The sequence below is a fragment of the Prionailurus bengalensis genome, chromosome E2, assembly GCF_016509475.1.
Source record: "Prionailurus bengalensis isolate Pbe53 chromosome E2, Fcat_Pben_1.1_paternal_pri, whole genome shotgun sequence".
Taxonomy (NCBI): domain Eukaryota; kingdom Metazoa; phylum Chordata; class Mammalia; order Carnivora; family Felidae; genus Prionailurus; species Prionailurus bengalensis.
In genome coordinates, this window is record NC_057352.1 from 55,721,207 (window position 1) to 55,739,761 (window position 18,555).

General features: G+C 53.5%; 1 protein-coding gene across 1 annotated transcript in view; it reads left to right on the plus strand.

The window, feature by feature from the left end:
- Window positions 1–18,555, plus strand: part of PLCG2 (phospholipase C gamma 2) — a 160,752-nt gene that overhangs the window by 55,894 nt on the left and 86,303 nt on the right. The window contains exons 3-6 of the mRNA XM_043599754.1: window positions 3,300–3,443; window positions 5,704–5,797; window positions 6,541–6,588; window positions 17,237–17,321. Of these exons, the coding sequence (XP_043455689.1) occupies window positions 3,300–3,443; window positions 5,704–5,797; window positions 6,541–6,588; window positions 17,237–17,321 (371 nt within the window). The remainder of the gene's footprint in view (window positions 1–3,299; window positions 3,444–5,703; window positions 5,798–6,540; window positions 6,589–17,236; window positions 17,322–18,555) is intronic.

Below are 18,555 nucleotides of genomic sequence, written 5' to 3' on the forward strand. Positions count from 1 at the left end.
TACTGGGCCTTTGACCCCTCCAACACACCGATCCCTGCATCCTGTGGGGATAGCACAGAAGCTACTGGATCAATTACCTGATGTGGCAAAGGCCCCCACAGGCGGACTCTGATGGCTGTAGCAGTCATTTCTGCACATTGAAGCCAGCTTGGTGTGAACACTGCAGCCCTCTGCTTGAGGACTGGGGAGTCAGGCCCCCGAAACAGCCCTCAACCCACAGCGGATGGCGGTTAGGGATAAATACCCTGGCTGTCTTGCTTCCTGGTGGGGTGAGGCCTCCCACAGCCCCCGTGCAGTTAGCTCCAGGTGCCCATGGCCGGCCAGTGCAATTCCTAGCATCCTCCTCCTGCTCGGCTGCTTTCCTTGCCTGTCTCACATCCCCAGTCCTCTATGGTGTTCCTGGGATCACCTCCCAAATAAACCACTGTGCTCAAATCTTCCCCTGAGGGTCCCCTTCTGGGGAAAGCCAAACCAAGGCACCTGAGAACCTAATTCCTTCATTCCGTGGGAACCGGAGTTCCTGCTCTGAGCCAGGCCGTGGTGCGGGGGGCCGTGAGGCTCCAGTTTGGGGTGAGCAGGATGGACGCGATCCCTGTTCTCCTGGGGCTTTGGTGGGGGGATGGGGAAATGTACATCCACAGGTAGATGAACCTGGAAACACACTCGTGCAAGTGAGGAGCAGTACAACACAGATCTAGAAATAAGAGGATGAGTCGGGGGGTGGAGAAGGCAGGTATTGCTAAGTCACTTCAGTGAGATCTGCCCGGATCTGGTCAGCCGGTGAGTGAGGAGCGAGGACAAGCCTGGGGAGAGGGAAGTGGGTGGGAGGGCATCACGGAGGCGAGCCATCCCACTGTGGTGGGGTTGCAGGGGGAGGTGGTGCCTGTAGCCTGTCCAGGACGGGCCCGGCTCCGAACAGAGCAGAATTGCTTCCTGGGGCTGAAGTGGAAGGTGGTGGATGGTCAGGACCACCTGCCTGCTCAGAATGCCTGTTTCTTTTTCATTCCGTCTCCATCTCTCCTGCTCTTGCCTCTCTGACTGTGTGTGTATGTCTGTATCTCCCTGCCTCTTCGGCTGGGTGGCTTGTTCTCTGCTTCTCTCTCTGTCTCTCTTCCCCCGTTGGGTTTCTCTACGTGTGTTTGTTCACATCTCTGCGTCCAGCTCCCTCTGTCCCATCTCTGGTTCTGTCCCTGGTCTCTCTGCCCCCTTCCTCGTTCAACAACTATTTATTGGGCTCTACTGTTTACCAACCACCCTGCTGGGGGTGGGGGCGGTGTGGAGGCAGGGGACACAGTGATGAGGAAGGGAGCACCATCCAGGGAAAGAGTTCTGACTCCACGAGTCACAGCATTAGGCTCTTGCCTCTGTTCTGAGCTGTGGGGCGAGGGGCTGGTAAGTATGAGAGCAGGAATTGGAGGGTGTTCTATGCGTCCCGTGGTGGTTGAGCTGAGATGGCAAGGGGGAAGTTGCAGCTAACCAGGTAAAGGGCATTCCTAGCAGAAACAACAGCGTGTACTGTTGCCCTGTGGTGGGGGCGGCCGGCCGCTCACCAGGTGGCTGGAGCATGGGGTGTGAGGGTGCAGGGGCTGGCGGGGTCCACCCCGGGCCTTGGCTCTTAGTCCTAAGAGCACCGGGATGCCATCAGAAGGTTCGAAGCCCAGGAGTAGCCTGAGTATGTTTGTATTTCATAAAAATGACTCTGGCTACTGGTAACTTGGGCTACTTCGGTGGACCAAGCGAGAGATTCCAGTGGCTTGGATCGTGGTGTTGGCCCTGGGAATGGATAGTACGTGGCGGGCAGCATGCTCCCCGCTACCCCCAGACTCATGTTTTATCGGCCAGGGGGCAGCAGCAAGAGAAATTTTGCAAACATCTCTGGCCAAAAAAGTCCCCGGGGGATGCAGGGGGCCCAGTTTGGGCCATGTGCTCATACCTGAAGCAGTCGTGGTCCCCCGGGGTGGGGCACCTTGGTCATTCCTAGGACCCTTGGGCCCCCTCTTTGGCTTGTCGTGGTAGGAGGTGAGGAAGGGCAGATCAGCATCATCTGAAGCAGGAATGGGTCTATCCCAGGAAAGGTGCTTTTTTGACAGAAAAAAAGGGGAGGAAGGGACTGGTTGAGTTTGTCTCGTGACAGTCCATGATCATCCTATGGTAGGCAGGGAGGTCTCCCTTGGGTCAGGTGGCCATCTGTGGGGGAAGCAGTCACCCAGTGGGTCAGGTGGCCATCGATGAAGGGGATCACCCCTGGGTCAGGAAACCATCCTGTGTGTGGGGGGAGGGGTCACCCCTGGGTCAAGTGGCCATCTGTGAGGGGGAGGGGTCGCCCCTGGGCCAGGTGGCCATCCGTGAGGGAGAGGGGTCGCCCCTGGGCCAGGTGGCCATCCTGTATATGAGGGGAAGGGTCACCCCTGGGTCAGATGGCCATCCGTGAGGGGGAGGGGTCACCCCTGGGCCAGGTGGCCATCCGTGAGGGGGAGGGGTCGCCCCTGGGCCAGGTGGCCATCCTGTATATGAGGGGAAGGGTCACCCCTGGGTCAGATGGCCATCCGTGAGGGGGAGGGTTCACCCCTGGGCCAGGTGGCCATCCGTGGGGGGGAGGGGTCGCCCCTGGGCCAGGTGGCCATCTGTGAGGGGGAGGGGTCGCCCCTGGGCCAGGTGGCCATCCTGTGTGTGAGGGGAAGGGTCACCCCTGGGCCAGGTGGCCATCCGTCGGGGGGAGGGGTCGCCCCTGGGCCAGGTGGCCATCCGTGGGGGGGAGGGGTCGCTCCTGGGCCAGGTGGCCATCTGTGAGGGGGAGGGGTCGTCCCTGGGCCCGGTGGCCATCCTGTGTATGAGGGGAAGGGTCACCCCTGGGCCAGGTGGCCATCCGTCGGGGGGAGGGGTTGCCCCTGGGCCAGGTGGCCATCCTGTGTGTGAGGGGAAGGGTCACCCCTGGGCCAGGTGGCCATCCGTTGGGGAGAGGGGTCGCCCCTGGGCCAGGTGGCCATCCTGGCCCAATTTGTCCAGGAGTGGGTTGGAGTCCAGCAGCAGTAGGGATTATAGGGAGAATGGATTTCCTCTTATTTCTGCGTCTCTTGGTCCACAACAACTGTCCCAGTACTTAGTAGCTTCAACCAGCCAGGTTTTTACTTGCTTGCAGGTAATCCTGCCGTCCAGGCAGGGCTGAGGGGCCGGGACCGCCTGTCTCCAGGCCAGGGATGAGGGGGCTGGGCTGTGCGTGAGCGGGGTGCAGGCGCGGGCTGCGTCCCCAGGCGGAGTGAACTCCAGCTTCTCATGGGCTCCTCTCAATTGTCTTCCAGTGGATATCATGGAAATCAAGGAAATCCGCCCCGGGAAGAACTCCAAGGATTTTGAGCGTGCGAAGGCAGCCCGCCAGAAGGAAGACTGCTGTTTCACCATCTTGTACGGCACCCAGTTCGTCCTGAGCACCCTCAGTTTGGCAGGTGAGTGCACGTCCGTGTGCTTTCCTCCCTGACGGTGCCTGGCTTCCTCCCCGGGACGTCCTCTAGCAGCAGAATGCCCTCATGTGTATTCCAGGGGCATCGGGGTTTTGAATTCTCCCCTGCCTCTTTCTAGCTGTGTGCCTTTGGGCACGCTGCTCAACCTCTCAGAGCTGCAGTTGGCTCAGCTGTGAAACAGAGAGAATGATCGCGTCTGCCCCAATGGGATGTTGTAAGCGTCTGTTAAGGGCCTGCTTGGCTCATGCCGATTGCTGAAGGCAGGTTCTAGTTTTCATGCAACAGAGCCTGGTCTACACTGTTTACTCAGCTTAGCTGATCGGGAGGAAGGATCCTGAAATCTTATGTCTCACACATATGTGTGCACACACACACACACACGTGCATGCACACGTACACTCACACATGATCTGGAGGTGAGATTTCCAGCCATCCCTCTGAATCCACCAAAAAGCCCAAAGAGCCTCTGTGAGGCCAGAAGATAAGCTGTGGAAAAGCTTAGCCCTTCACTCAGAGGCAGAAGCTTGTCCCCCCTTCAGGCCCAGCCCCGGGACTTACTGACTTAGAGCCGTGTGTTCAACCACGACTGATGAGAGAGAAAGTAAATCCCGCTCAAGGTAGACCGAGGCGAGGAGAAGACGAAACCTGAGCATGGTCGGGGGACATGTAAACGAGGGCAGAGCAGCTCTCGTTGATTTGCTCTGTCTGTCACGCACCTCTGAGCGTCCACTCTGCGCTGGACTGACCTAAATGCCCCTGGGACCGTGGAGATAATGGGACCCAGTCGCTGCCTTGCGGACGGGGGCTCACAGTGCACTGTGATGAGAGCTAGAGGCCGATCACCATACAGTGTGCTGTAGCAGCACGGAGGGCCCACTTCCACGGAAGGCTTTGCAGAGGAGGGCCCTTTTATTTTATTTTATTTTATTTTATTTTATTTTATTTTATTTTATTTTATTTTATTTTATTTATTTATTTATTTATTTATTTATTTACTTACTTATTTTTTAACGTTTATTTATTTTTGAGACAGAGAGAGGCAGAGCAAGATCGGGGGAGGGTCAGAGAGAGAGGGAGACACAGAATCGGAAGCAGGCTCCAGGCTCCGAGCCATCAGCCCAGAGCCCGACGCGGGGCTCGAACTCACGGACCGCGAGATCGTGACCTGAGCCGAAGTCGGACACTTAACCGACTGAGCCACCCAGGCGCCCCTAGGAGGAGGGCCCTTTTAAACTGGGTTTTGAGGCATATGTAGGAGTTGGGAGGAAAGAGGGAGGCCAGCCCGGGGGGGAGGGTGGTGCGTGTGTGAGGAGCTGAAGGAGGGAAATAGCAAGCTGGATGTGGGAGATGGGGGGGCGGACGTCTGACGGTTGGCGTGTGGTTGGTGCAGAGATGACGCAGCAGAGAGGGGCCTGGGCCCGTGAACTTCCAGTGTCATGTCCACTTTGCTCTGCTGCAGGCTGAGGTCTGGTTGTTCTGGGCAGGGAGACCGTGAGTCCAGGGTGCCAGCTCTGGTGTCTGTTCCGCTCTGGGGTCTCTCTTCCAGAGCTCTCCAGTTCAAGTCCAGTAGGGAGGGAGTGACACCTGGATTCAAGTCCCAGCTTCACGCTTACTGGCTCTGGGACGGGTCTCTCTGCCCTCTGAGCTTCATATTCTCTTCCTGCACACGGGAAGGGTGAGAGCGGCCGCCTCAGCGTGCTCTCGTCCACGTGAACAGGGTCCTTAAGGCATGTGTCGTAACTCAGGGGCGTTTGCCTTGCTAGCTCCATTTTACTGATGAGGAAATGAGGCACAGAGAGGCTGAGGAACCAGCCGAATGTCACACAGCCCTCAAGCGGTGCCGAGGGACTTGTGGTCCCTCAGTGATGCCAAGCCCTTGCCTTCTCCCTGACCTTATCTGAAAACGGGAAACGCTGAGGGCTGCTCTGGATTGGGGTGTGAATAATCCTAGACCCTGCACTTTCTTCGTTAGCATAGGAGTAAAAGCTAAAACTCGTGGGGGGAAAAGGTGTCCCACTTGTCACCCCTGCTGTAGAAGGGTCATCGCTGGCACGTGGCCTCATCTTGGACAGAAGGCAGGTCGTAGAGCCACGAAGGTGTGAAGGAGATGCCTTTTCCGTGCCCTCGTGCAAAACTAGAAACCAGCACTGGCTTCTCCCGTCCCCGTGGGCTGTGTGGGGCTCGGTCTGTCTGTAGAGGTTTTCCCAGTGAGTAACAACATTTGCCTTCCTATTCACCTGTCCAGCTGATTCTAAAGAAGACGCGACTAAGTGGCTCTCTGGCTTGAAAATCTTACACCAGGAAGCGATGAGTGCGTCTACGCCCACCATTATTGAGAGGTATTGACTTTGGCTTGTTTATCTCTGTATTTGCACGTTAATTTATTCTTTTCCCTTGAGCCAACGTGAGTGAAGAAAAGAAAAGTGGGGCGTTTCATCTTGGAGGCTCAGTGAGTGTCCTCTGTGCAGCAGCTCCCAGTAGGCGCTGTGGGCTCCCCACCTTCTCGTCAGAGAGCCTCTCTCAGTGCTAAGCCTTGCTTGGCCTGGTGGGGTGAGGAGTACGTTGAAGCCGAGCCAGAAACACACGTGGGCGTTGTGTCCCAGGGGAGGATTGAGGGCCTCCTTACAGGATCAGGAAGGGATTAAACCAGCTCACCAAACCACAGTCAGATGCAGGGTACCGCATTTCGCAACTGCCACTGCCTCCTGGATTGGGGAGGCTCGGGACTGCCTTGCCCGGGAGTCAGCGTCACGGACGTCTGCGTGGGATTGTGTGTGAATTCTTGTCCCCTCGGTTAAAGCCCTCGCCATTTTTCTTACCAGCTTTTTGGGGGGATTAATGAATGTCATCAGAGAGGATCGTCAGTTTAAGGAATGCCGGCCTCTAGGCTCCACTAGGAGGGGCCTCTTGGCTCCTAACTAGGGCTTGTCAGCCCCAAGGAGAAACCTGCTTCTTCCCAAGCTGCCCGAGTTAGCAAATTGGAAAACTCTTGTTTCCAGTTTCCTTTGCCCCCGTTCCATAGAACTAGTTTTGTTTGTGTACTAATTCTCTGTCTCTCCCTCTGTCTCAACTCTCTTCCTAGTTGGCTGAGAAAGCAGATTTATTCAGTGGATCAAACCAGAAGAAACAGGTGAGATTCGTTCATATTTTTGTGGGTTTTCTTCCAGATCATTTTGGCCTCTGGTGTTCTTTCCTTGAACATCCCGAGGCAGTCGGAGCATGTTTTGCGGTGTGGAAAGGTCCTCGTGAGGTTGGATTGGACCCTCGAGGTACCAGGCACCGCGCCAGGTGCTGGGTGTTGATGGAGACACGACCGTCGGGGGCCTTGCTTCCGTGGTTGCTCAAGTCCGTCTGCACAGACAACTTCTCTGGAGCACTTGGACCTTGTGCTTGAGGCCTTCGTATTCCAGCACCTTCCGTGTCCCGGGAAGAAATGAGATCGCCGTGGCGCCTGCCCAATTTTGTGGTGGGACAGAGGTCCACCATTAACGAAGTAACCCGTGTTGACTCGCGGTGGTTACTCGGGCTGGGCGGGCGTGAGCCGGGCAATGGGATAACACGCAATTCGTTGTGCTTGTTCACTGAACAGTACGTCTCAGAGCAGTTCCCTCCCTGTCAGCACACATGATGCTGTGTGCCAGACGTTTCTGCAACAAACATGGTTCTGTCCTAGGCTGGGGTGTAATTTCCTTACTCATGAGAAATCATTTCCTTCTTGATGGAGGCAGAGTGGTTCCTGGTCCTTTGTTATCATTGTGACGACTGTTGCCGTGGCAACCTTTGGGTCTCCCTGTGGGTCAACGTGTGTGATAGAGTCTTAGAGGAGGGGTCCCAGCCATGCAGCGTTTTCTGGTCTACCATTTTGAGGGAGGTGGTAACAGTTAGCATTTGTCCCAGCGGTCAGGAGGGCACCCCTTTCCCTATGCCCTGTATCACCGGACTGACCCGTGATGACCTATGGGTGAAAGGCAACAGCAGACTTTTGCTTAAATTGGTATTTATTTATGAGTGAAGTTGAAGATGCTCTCATCTGTTTTTTTAGGTTATGATCCAGTTGTTATTAATAATAAACTGATAAAAACCACCATTTATTGAGCCCCCACTTACTAGATACTGTGCTCGGCACTTACAATTAATATATCATTTGAGCCTCACAAAAGAGGCTCTTTTTCTTAAAGTTTTAAGTGATTTTCCTTCCTTCTTTTCTCTGCTAAGGTATGTCAGCGTGGTATGCGAGGTCGCAGCTAGCCTTTCCAACTGTCCCCGGGTGTCCCCTTTCCATCTCGCAGGCTCCTGGGGGTCAGGCCGCTGTCCTCCATCACCTGGTGATGTCAGAGTTCGGACGCGCCTCCTCCGTGGTTTGTTCCACGTACGCCGTCCGACGGGACGATGGAGAAACTGTAACCGGTGGTGGTGAAACGTTCAGCCATGTCGTTAGGTCTGCAGAAACACGCTCCGTGTTCTGCGCCCCCCTCCCTCGTCCACCTGTCCAGCAGTCACCGTGTGGTCCCACACCCCGGGCTGTGCCCTGGTGTTAATGCAGGTGGATCTGGGGTGGGGGGTCCCCGCGTCAGAGGATTTTGTTCACACTGGTCTCTTTCAGCCTCCGAGGTGGGGCCTCCCTCGTGTTTCCTTTCTGTGTGGCTTCGAGGTGATTCATTGTTGGGCTTGGCACAGGGGTGACAGGTGGAGCCCCCCCGGGCCCTCTCTCCGTGCACGCCGGGTACAGGATTGCTGCTTTGGTGTGCAAGTCCGCCTCTCCATCTTGTCAAGAAACGGAAGCCTCCCTCTGGCTGTGCTGCTCAGAATGCATTCCCACACAGAGGTCCGTCTTTCCATCGAACAGAACCTTCAGTAGAGAGGAAGTCAGTTTCTGGACTCGACACCCTGTTCCTGGCTTCACCGTTCACGCTCCCCGACTTTGCTCTCCTCGGGCAGAGCCCCGCCGCTCTGTCAACATGTGGAAAACGCCACCTTTCCTGTGGTTCTGGGAGGCCCGGGTGGAGTTTTTCCAGAGGAACTCCGACCGAGGTGCCAGCTGCAGGGCGACCGACTTCTGCTCTGCCCGTTTCCCCTCCCTTCCTGTCGCCCATGACCGGTGGCATTTCCTGAAGGAAAACAAAGGAGTGGCAGAAGCCAAGGAAAGACCCCCGGGCGGGCGGCGGGCTCGAGGCTGCCCGGCCCAAGCAGTGCCCAGCTCCCCGGCACTCGTCTCGGCCAGCCTGCCTCGTTCACCGTCGAGCCCATCCAGAGGCAAAAGGGGTAGCAGCTGGCGTTTGTGGAGAACTGGGCTTGCAGCGGCCAGGGTGCTCTTGGAGTTGCAGGGGCTTCTGGAATGTTCAGACTGCTGAGCTCGGTGCCTCGTGGTCCATTTCATGAGGACGCTGAGGCCAAGAGGAGTAACCTGACTCGTCTGCAGCAACCCAGCTTGCTGGGCGTGCTGCCAGGATGGGGGCTCCCCCATCACTGCTTGGTGGTGCTTTTCTTCTTATTTTTTTTATTGTATTATTATTATTTTTTTTAATGTTTATTTATTTTTGAGACGGAGCACGAATGGGGGAGGGTCAGAGGGAGAGACACAGAATCCGAAACAGGCTCTGGGCTCAGAGCTGTCAGCACAGAGCCCGACACAGGCCTCGAACTCACAGACCGTGAGATCATGACCTGAGCCGAAGTCGGACGCTTAACTGACTGAGCCACCCAGGGGCCCCACTTCTTATTTTTTTTAAAAAAATGTTAAAGTTTTATTTGTTTTTGAGAGAGAGAGACAGAGCAGGAGGGAGGGAGGGGCAGAGAGAGAGGGAGATACCGAAACTGAAACAGGCTCCAGGCTCCGAGCTGTCAGCACAGAGCACGACACGGGGCTCGAACCCACGAACTGGGACATCATGACCTGAGCTGAAGTCGGACAGTTGACTGACTGAGCCACCCAGGTGCCCCGTAAACTATTTAATTTGATTGTGGTAAGATCTGCCATTTTAAGTGTATGCCTCTGTGAGATGAAGTACGTTCGTGCTGTTGTGCATCCACCACCATCCGGCTTCAGCACTCTTTTCTCCTTATGGGACTGAAACTCCGTCCCCGTGAACGGTACCTGCCCCTCTCCTCCTCCCCCGCCCTGATCACCTCTCTTCTCCGTTCTGTCTCCATGGGGTTTGACTGCTCTGGGCACCTCGTACATGTGGAATGAGGCAGTATTTGTCTTTCTGGCTTGTTTCGCTCAGGACATCTTCATGGTTCATCCATGTTCCTGTAGCAGGTGTCACAATTTCCTTCCTTTTTACGGCTGCATAATATTCCGCCATAGGTGCAGACCACGTTTTGTTTGTCCGTGCATCTGTTGATGGACACTTTAATAGCCTTCCTCTTTTGGCTGTTGTGAGTATTGTTCCTTTGAACGTGAATGTTAGTGCCCCTGTTTTCAGTTCCTGTGTATGTTTTCCAGAAGTGGATTTGCGGAATCAAATAGTAGTACTATTCTAATCTTTTTTTTTTTTTTTAATGTTTATTTTTGAGACAGAGACAGAGACAGAGAGCAAGCAGGGGAGGGGCAGAGAGTGAGGAAGACACAGAATCGGAAGCAGGCTCCAAGCTCTGAGTTGCCAGCACAGAGCCCGACGCGGGGCTCGAACTCACAAACCGTGAGATCATGAACTGAGCCGAAGGCAGCCGCTCAACCGACTGAGCCACCCAGGCGCCCCTAATCTTTTTTTTTAAGTTTCTATATTTTTAAAATTATTTTTAATGCTTATTTACTTTTGAAAGAGAGAGAGAGAGAGACAGTGCATGAGTTGGGGAGGGGCCGAACGAGAGGGGACACAGAATCCGAAGCTGGCTTCAGGCTCTCTGCTGACAGCAGAGCCCCATGTGGGGCTCGAGCCCACAAACAGCAAGATCATGACCTGAGCCGAAGTTGGGTGCTTAACTGACTGTACCACCCAGGCGTCCCTTAAGTTTATTTATTTTGGGAGAGACAGAGCACAGAGCCCAGTGCTGGGCTCGAACTCATGAAACTGTGAGGTCGTGACTTGAGTTGAAATCAAGAGTCAGACACTTCACCCAACTGAGCCACCCAGGCACCCCCCCCATACTGTTCAAGTCTTAGACAAACTGCTTTACCGTTTCCCACGGCAGGTGCAGACTGACACAGCCACCAGCAGGGCACAAGGGCTCCAGTCTTTGCCACTTGCTTGTCAAGTTACTTTCCTCTTCCTCCCTTCCTCCCTTCCTCCCTCCTTCCATCCCTCCGTCCCTCCCTTCCTCCCTTCCTTCCTCCCTTCCTTCCTCCCTTCCTTCCTCCCTTCCTCCCTCCCTTTCTTTCAAATAACAGCCACTTTAGTGGGTGTGAAATAGTAGCTCATTTTGGTTTTGCTTTGCATCTTCCTCATGACTAGGGATGTTGAGCATCTTTTCACATGCTTTTTAGTTTTGTCTATCTTCTCTGGAGAAATGTCTGTTCAGATCCTTTGCCCATTTCAAAAGTTCACCTCATGATTTTAGTCCTTCTTCAGCTTTGAAGCACTGACCCTGAGACACAACATTTTATTTTTCATGTTTATACTGTTATTTATATTACCTTTTGAAAAAGTGAATTTTTTATTATTTTATTATTATTTTTTTTAATGTTTATTTACTTTAGAAAGAGAAAGAACATGAGCAGGGGAGGGGCAGAGAGAGAGAGGGAGACACAGAATCTGAAGCAGGCTCCAGGCTCTGAGCTGTCAGCACAGAGCCTGACACGGGGCTCAAACCCCCAAACCGTGGGATTATGACCTGAGCTGAAGTTGGACGCTTTAATAACTGAGCCATGCTGGGGCCCCGAAAAAGTGATTTTTTAAAAAAATTATTTATAATTACCTTTGAAAAAGCGAATTTTCAAAAAAATATGAAAGTAACTCCTATTAGTTCTAGGAAACTATAAATACTGAAAACTAGAAAAAAATGTATAAATTGGATATTAAATGGTAAGCACTGTTAATTCCAGCTATAAATTTTTTCAGTAGATCTTCATCTTCAGCTTCTTTTTACTTATTTATTTTACTTTATCAAAATCTAATTGCACGCACGATCTTATATCCTTTTCTTCCGTAATTTCTAAATTTTGGAATAATTTTACATTTAGAGGAAAGTTGCAAAGATCTTACAGGGAGTTCCCAAATCTTCCTCCTGCTTTCTCTAATGCTCACATCACGCCTCGTCATGATGTATTTGTCAAAACTGAGAAACCAGCATTGGTATGTGACTCAGAACTGAGCCCTGGACTTTATTTGGGGCTCAGTCTTTTCCCACTGACGTCCTTTTCCTGGTTCGAGATCCAGTCCAGGGGCCCGACGTTGCACTTCGTTGTTCTGTCCCTTGGTCTCCTCTGGTCCATGACCATTTCTCAGTCTTTCCTGACCTTGACACTTCTGAGGAGCACATCTCAGGTATGTTGTAGTACAGCCCTTGGTTCGTGTTGGTCTGACCTTTTTGTCGTGATTAGGCTGGAGTGACAGGTAGGCTGCAGCTGCGGGTGTTGGGGAAGAGTATCACAGAGGTGAAGGTCTTGTTCGTTCTATCACATCGAGTAGCGTGTGCTCCCGGTGCGGCTCATCCGCGGCGATGCAATGCTTCATCATCACCTGGCCAAGGTGGTGTCGGAAGATTTCTCCTTTGTAAAGTCACCCCCAACCCTGTTCTTGGGGACTAAAGCTCTTGAGTCCAGCCCACCCTGAAGGAGGGGAGAGTTAAACTGACTTCACCTCGTGTTAAACCGTAAGAACATCCATGTTTAATTTCACCTCTTCAGGAACATGATGTCAGTGCCTATATTAGGAATCAACCAATGGAAAGGTGATATTTGGTTTGAAAAGTTGTCTTTTGTGTGTCATTTAAGTTATGTCCAGTTCTTCCGTAGGTTCACATTTTCACCCAGTTGTCTTCAGAGTGAACCTATGACGTGACGCTTAAAAGAAGCATTTTTTGGGTCTCTGTAGGATTCTTAGCCTTGTGCCATGGCTCCCTAGTCCCCATTGGGTGGACGTGCTCCGCTTTTCTTGAGTCCTCCCTTCTAGTTGCTGGTCACGTTGGTGGGGGCTCCTTGAGGTCAGAGGTCTGACTGGTTTGGTCTTCCTAGTGTTTGTTGGATGGAAGTTCTACCTTTTATTCCTACACATAACATTGAGCAGATGGAACGTTCTAGCTTTGAAAGAGTTCCTTAAGACATTTCCAGGCCTGGGGACACTGAGTCAAAGGTGTTAGTGCTTTCGCCATAACTCTTGGCTAGATTTTTAGAGACCCAGCCCCACTCCATCTTTGAGCCTTTAGAGTTGAGTTGTCTCTTACCTGGGAATTATGTTCTGAGGTTGGTGCAAAAGGGGGAAATTTCTGTGGTCAAAATATACCTTGAGGGGTGCCTGGGTGGCTCAGTTGGTTAAGTGACTGACTTCGGCTCAGGTTATGATCGCACAGTTGGTGGGTTTGAACCCTGCATCAGGCTCTGTGCTGACAGCTCGGAGCCCGGAGCCTGCTTCTCATTCTGTGTCTCCCTCTCTCTCTGCCCCTCCCCAGCGCGCACACATGCACGCTTGCTCGCTGTCTCTCTCAAAGAGAAATTAACATTAAAAAAAAATTTTTTTGGGGGCGCCTGGGTGGCGCAGTCGGTTAAGCGTCCGACTTCAGCCAGGTCACGATCTCGCGGTCCGGGAGTTCGAGCCCCGCGTCAGGCTCTGGGCTGATGGCTCGGAGCCTGGAGCTTGTTTCCGATTCTGTGTCTCCCTCTTTCTCGGCTCCTCCCCCGTTCATGCTCTGTCTCTCTCTGTCGCAAAAATAAATAAACGTTGAAAAAAAAATTAAAAAAAAAAATTTTTTTTAAATATACCTTGAGAAAACCCGCTGAGCCTTCTTTGAGGGCCCCTGGAATTGTGTTACCAGGTGTGAGGGTCCCAGGCTCTGAGTCCCACGGACAGATAGCAGCCTCAAGGGCTGGTGGCAGATTGTCGCCTGTGGACATTTCTTTCCCTCCTTTGCTTTTTGCCCCTTGGTATATAACGTTGGATTTGCATAGGCTGAATGCTGCGCTTTATTCTTCACGCTGGCAGGGACAGAGGGCAGACTGTGTTAGGTCTTCGGGAGGCAGAAGGGGGCAGGGGTTGCAGGTGGGAGGCAGGTGTGTGGGTCCAGGTCTGTCCGTCAGCAGGCATGCAGATAGCTACCATGCAGTTAACATTGTGGCCCCAGCACATTGGGACCTCCTGGGGGAGCGGGGCGTTAGCCTTAGGTGTGCAGTCTCCCCTGCACAGATTCTCCTTCAGTGGGTCTGGCCTGGGGCTCAAGAATTTGCATTTCGAACAGACTCCCAGCTGACGTTGGTGCCGCTGGTCTAGGGACCCTACCTGGACAACCAAGCTTCTAGAGCTGCTCTGTCCAGTATGGCGCCCCCTAGCTACATGTGGCTATTTAAATTAATTAAAATTAAATAAAAGTAAAATTTTAGTTCCTCGGTCATGCTAGCCACATTTCAGATGGTCAGTAGCCACCTGTGGGTAGCGGCTGCTACATTGCACAACGCAGATCTAGAACGTTTCCATCATCATAGAAAGTTCTGTTGGGCGGTGGTGAGATTTGAATCTCTGCTTGGACACTTACTGGTTGTGTGAGTTTGGGTAAATTACTTCATTTCTCTGTGCCTTAGCTCTCTAATCTGTCTGTAGAGGAGAGAGAACAGTTCCTGGTGTGAGGTTTCAGTGGGTCAGTATGTGAAAAGCATTTAGGCGCTGCCTGACTTAGGTTGGGCACTGACATAGGCTTATTATTGTCCTTCTTGCTCTAAGAAGCCTAGGGTGGTGGAGATGTTGATCCAGCCTCAGGGGGGCAGATAAGTTTCCTGGGGCTGCAAACCCCGGGCAGCATGGTAAGGGCTGCTGGGATGCGGTGCTGTAGGAGCTGGGACCGTGCCAGGCCGACAAGGGAAGATGCCACCGTGGTAGAGTGGTGTCTTCCAGGGAAGACGGAGGGCCTTTGTGGCCCGTGGCGGGGGTCATGTCTTGTCTTCCCTCTCCGAAGGAATCGCCCTGGTTCCCAACCGGCTGTCACTGGCCGAGCCTGTAGGAAGCAGAGTCTAAAACGTGGGTTTGTGTGTGGGAAGCTTACTGGGCTGGGTGTGGGGGTGGACGGACACCTGTGGGTGTGGAGGGGGTAGACGGAGATGGGCTGCCATGGTCACAAGCACGGCCTGTAGAGCCGTCTTCCCTTGAGGTCATCAGAGAGCTGCTCACTCTGACTGACTAGTCATTGGATGCTGGATGGGACCCTGGTGAGGCACTCTCTTCGTCTCATGACAAGTCCCAGACGGGGAGAGCGGTGAAGTTGGGGCTGCTGGGTTCCTCCCCTCCAGCAGCTGGGGAGTCTCCGTGCTTGTTCTTGCTCAGGGTCAGGCTCTGCAGTGCACAGCCACAGGCCCGGGGATGGGGGTGGGAGTGTGGGGAGGGGAGTGGGGTGGCAAAGTCCCGGCACGGGAGCCCAAGGAAGCTCTTTGCCCCCCCCACCCTTTACCTGGGGGTTCACCTGTTATGCGGTGAGGTGGGATTTCCACAGCCGTTGGATTCAGATGCCCCGTTGCTCAATGTCTCCTTACCCCAGACCCTATATTTGCTCCATTGGCTCCCAGCCCCCCTGTGTTGGTGCCTGATGTGGGGAGGGTTCTTGGCCCTGTTTCTGCCTCGAGGTTCTGGGTCCCCAAGGGGACTCTGACCTCTTCCTTGGTCCTGGATGAGCGCTGCAGGGACACCAGCTTGACCAGACCCCCTCCCTGTCCCGTCTCGTGGTGCCAGCCCCTGCTGCTCTTCTCTGTTCATCCTGCCCTGGCCGGGTTCTTCCTGGACATCCCCGGGGGCTGGGTCAGGATGGGGGTCTCAGGCAGCCTGCTTGATTCTGTGCCCAGCCAGCCGCTCCTGACATGGGTGCTGTCAGTGTCTCTGGGAAAGCCCTCGGTGCAGGCCCTGAAATAGTGGGGGGTAGGGAAGCATCTTGCAGGTAAAGGAGTCTGATGTTAGGGGGGCTGTTAGACTAGAGGTAAAACGGCTGGCCATGGGGACACTGAGATGGCCAGAGTCCCATGTAGTCGCCTCCAGGGGCAGCTGCTGAGTAGAACATGCTGCTTCCTTCCGGATGTACCGGCAGAGGCCAAGTTGGCAGCGTTGGGGAAACAGGGCCATTTTCTGCCCACATCCTGGGCAGGCTTCCTTCCTTGGCCGTGCACAGCCCTGTCCAGCCTGACCTCTCCAGAACACAGAGCAGTTTTTGTTGACCACTCCAACAGCTCCCCCGGACCACCATCTCTCACTCTGCCAGATGCTCGGCCCTGTGGCCACAGGGGTCTGGATCTCATGCCCTTGACCCACCACCCTAACCCCATATACCTCCCCACCGTTCATGCTGTTCCCAGAGGGGAAGTAACATGCGGTGGTTACAGGCAGCTGCCCTGGAGTCCACGTCCTCCACGTCCCAGCGCCCAGCCTCTCTGAGCCTGTTTCTTCAGCTGGAATATGGAGGTGCTAATGGTGTCTGCCTCGTAAGGTGGCAGGGCATCGAATGAGTGTGTGTGTCCCTGTCCCCTGGAGCGGTGCCTAGCATTGAGTATGCGCTATGTCGGTTTCAGCCGTCACTGCGGTTATTATTGCTAGCACGGTTATTTCTTTTTTACTTTTGAAACGTTTTATTTTTGAGAGACAACGCACACGAGCAGGGGAGGGGCAGAGGGGGGGGGACAGAAGACCTCAAGTGGGCTTTGCACTGTAAGCACAAAGCCTGATGCGGGGCTTGAAATCAGGAACCCTGAGATCATGACCTGAGCCGAAATCAAGAGTTGGACGCTTGACCGACTGAGTCACCAGGTGCCCCAGTATGGTTATTTCTTTTTTAAAAAACAATTTTTTTTAATGTTTTACTTATTTTTGAGAGAGAGGGAAACAGAGTGTGAGCAGGAAGCAGGAAAGGGGCACAGAGAGAGGGAGACACAGAATCCGAAGCAGGCTCCCGGCTCTGAGCTATTAGCATAGAGTCTAAAGTGGGGCTCGAACCTGCGAATTACAGGGTCATGAACCGAGCTGAAGTCAGATGTTCAGCCGCCTGAGCCACTCAGGTGTCCCCAGTATGGTTATTTCCTTTGCTCGGAATGCGCTCTCCCTTTCTTGGCTCTGAACCTGAACTTGCCACCTGGCCTAGCAAAAAACATGCATGAAGATTTCTGTGATGTGGCCCAGATGACTGTACATTTTGGGATTTGATTCAAACCCCAGCTCTGCCGTCACCCAGCTCTGACCTCGAGCAGTGTGCCCTCCCTCCTCAAACACCACCCCGTGGCCTGTTCTGTACCCTGAGGGTGGGTGATGCTTACTGTGTTGGAGGGTCAAGTGTAGTGAGGGGTTAGGTAACATTATTGCCTGGCACATCGCAGGTGTTTGAATAAGGTCAGCTCCTTCCCCCTCGCCCTCTGGCCTTCATCGATCTCCCCTTCGTTTGAACCCCTGGGACATTTCCTATCTGCAAAGCTTTCTGGGCACCTGATACCATGTTCTGCTCACCCTGTGTATCTCTTAAGTGACCTGAGTCCACGGCCATCCCTGAAGTGTGGAGACCAGCCTTGCACATCGTGGCATTAGCCCCCTTGAGCCCAAGGTCTCTTGTGTCTGGCCCGTCTTCTCACGGGGCTCCTGAGGGTGGAGTGGATGGGAACAGCCGCTCCCTCTACCGTTGAAGCCCCTCGAGGTGGACAGAGCTGGGCTTTCCCTCTTTTGCAGCATCAGCCTCCGAGAGCTGAAGACCATCTTGCCCCTGGTCAACTTCAAAGTGAACAGTGCCAAGTTCCTCAAAGATAAGTTTGTGGTAAGTTTCGTGGCTTGGCCTGGTGATTTTGTGAATTTAGGGTCGCTTAGCCTTTGAGCCCCGCTGAATGGTGCCCAGGAGAATCCTTCACCTCCTGATTCCTCTGTCTCAGTTGAGACAGAGGGACCCCCTGGAGGTCGTAGGCCCATGTTTGCAATCCTAGCAGACAACATCCTCCTTGAGGACCACGTTTGCTGAGCTGCTTGACTTGGGATGTTCCCACGGTATAGCCTTCCCTTTCCCTCATCATCGCACAGCCTGCTTTCCTTCAAGTAACGTTGAACACGTGGGTTGTTTTGTTTTGTTTTGAAGCTATCATGGAAGGTTCCTTACGTGGGTTGTCAGGGATGTGGCATTTTGTATGCAAGTCCTCACAACATACTTGGAGTTAGCTCTTCTCTGCCCGTCCCCCCACTTCCCACCCACCCCTGCTCCCCGCCATCACTTAGTTTGTTTATGTTCTTGCATAATGGAGCTTTTGGTAGATCTGTGGCAGGTGGTGACTCTAAGAGTGGGGGTGTAGAGTATGGCAGGGGGGCTTTCTTGAGTGCATAAGAACGGAGGTGATGGGTAGGCACCCTATGTGGTGCTCTGAGAGGTCCCAACCCTTGTCACGGAGCCCAGTGACTCTCCATTCCGCTGGTCCCAATTGCAGGACTCATACGGCCTTGTCAGTGGCAGCCCCAGGTACAGGCTTCCTTAGCCAAGAATGTGCATTCATTTCTGTACCAGTGAGCTCTTGGAAGAGTTAACCCACCTTATGGCTATTAAGCCATCTTTCGACCTGCCTAAAACATTCCAACTATTCTAAGAAGGCAGAAACAGAGGTGGGAGAAGCATTCATCATTGATGACCACATCATAGGAATCTTTATATTTTTTTTTTTAATTTTTTTTTTCAACGTTTATTTATTTTTGGGACAGAGAGAGACAGAGCATGAACGGGGGAGGGGCAGAGAGAGAGGGAGACACAGAATCGGAAGCAGGCTCCAGGCTCTGAGCCATCAGCCCAGAGCCTGACGCGGGGCTCGAACTCACGGACCGCAAGATCGTGACCTGGCTGAAGTCGGACGCTTAACCGACTGCGCCACCCAGGTGCCCCAGGAATCTTTATATTTTTAAAAAATGCATTTATTTATTTTGAGAGAGAGAGAGAGAGAGCACGTGCTCCCTGAAGGGGCACAGAGAGAGGGAGACAGAGAATCCCTAGTAGGCTCCCTGTTGTCAGCGTGCAG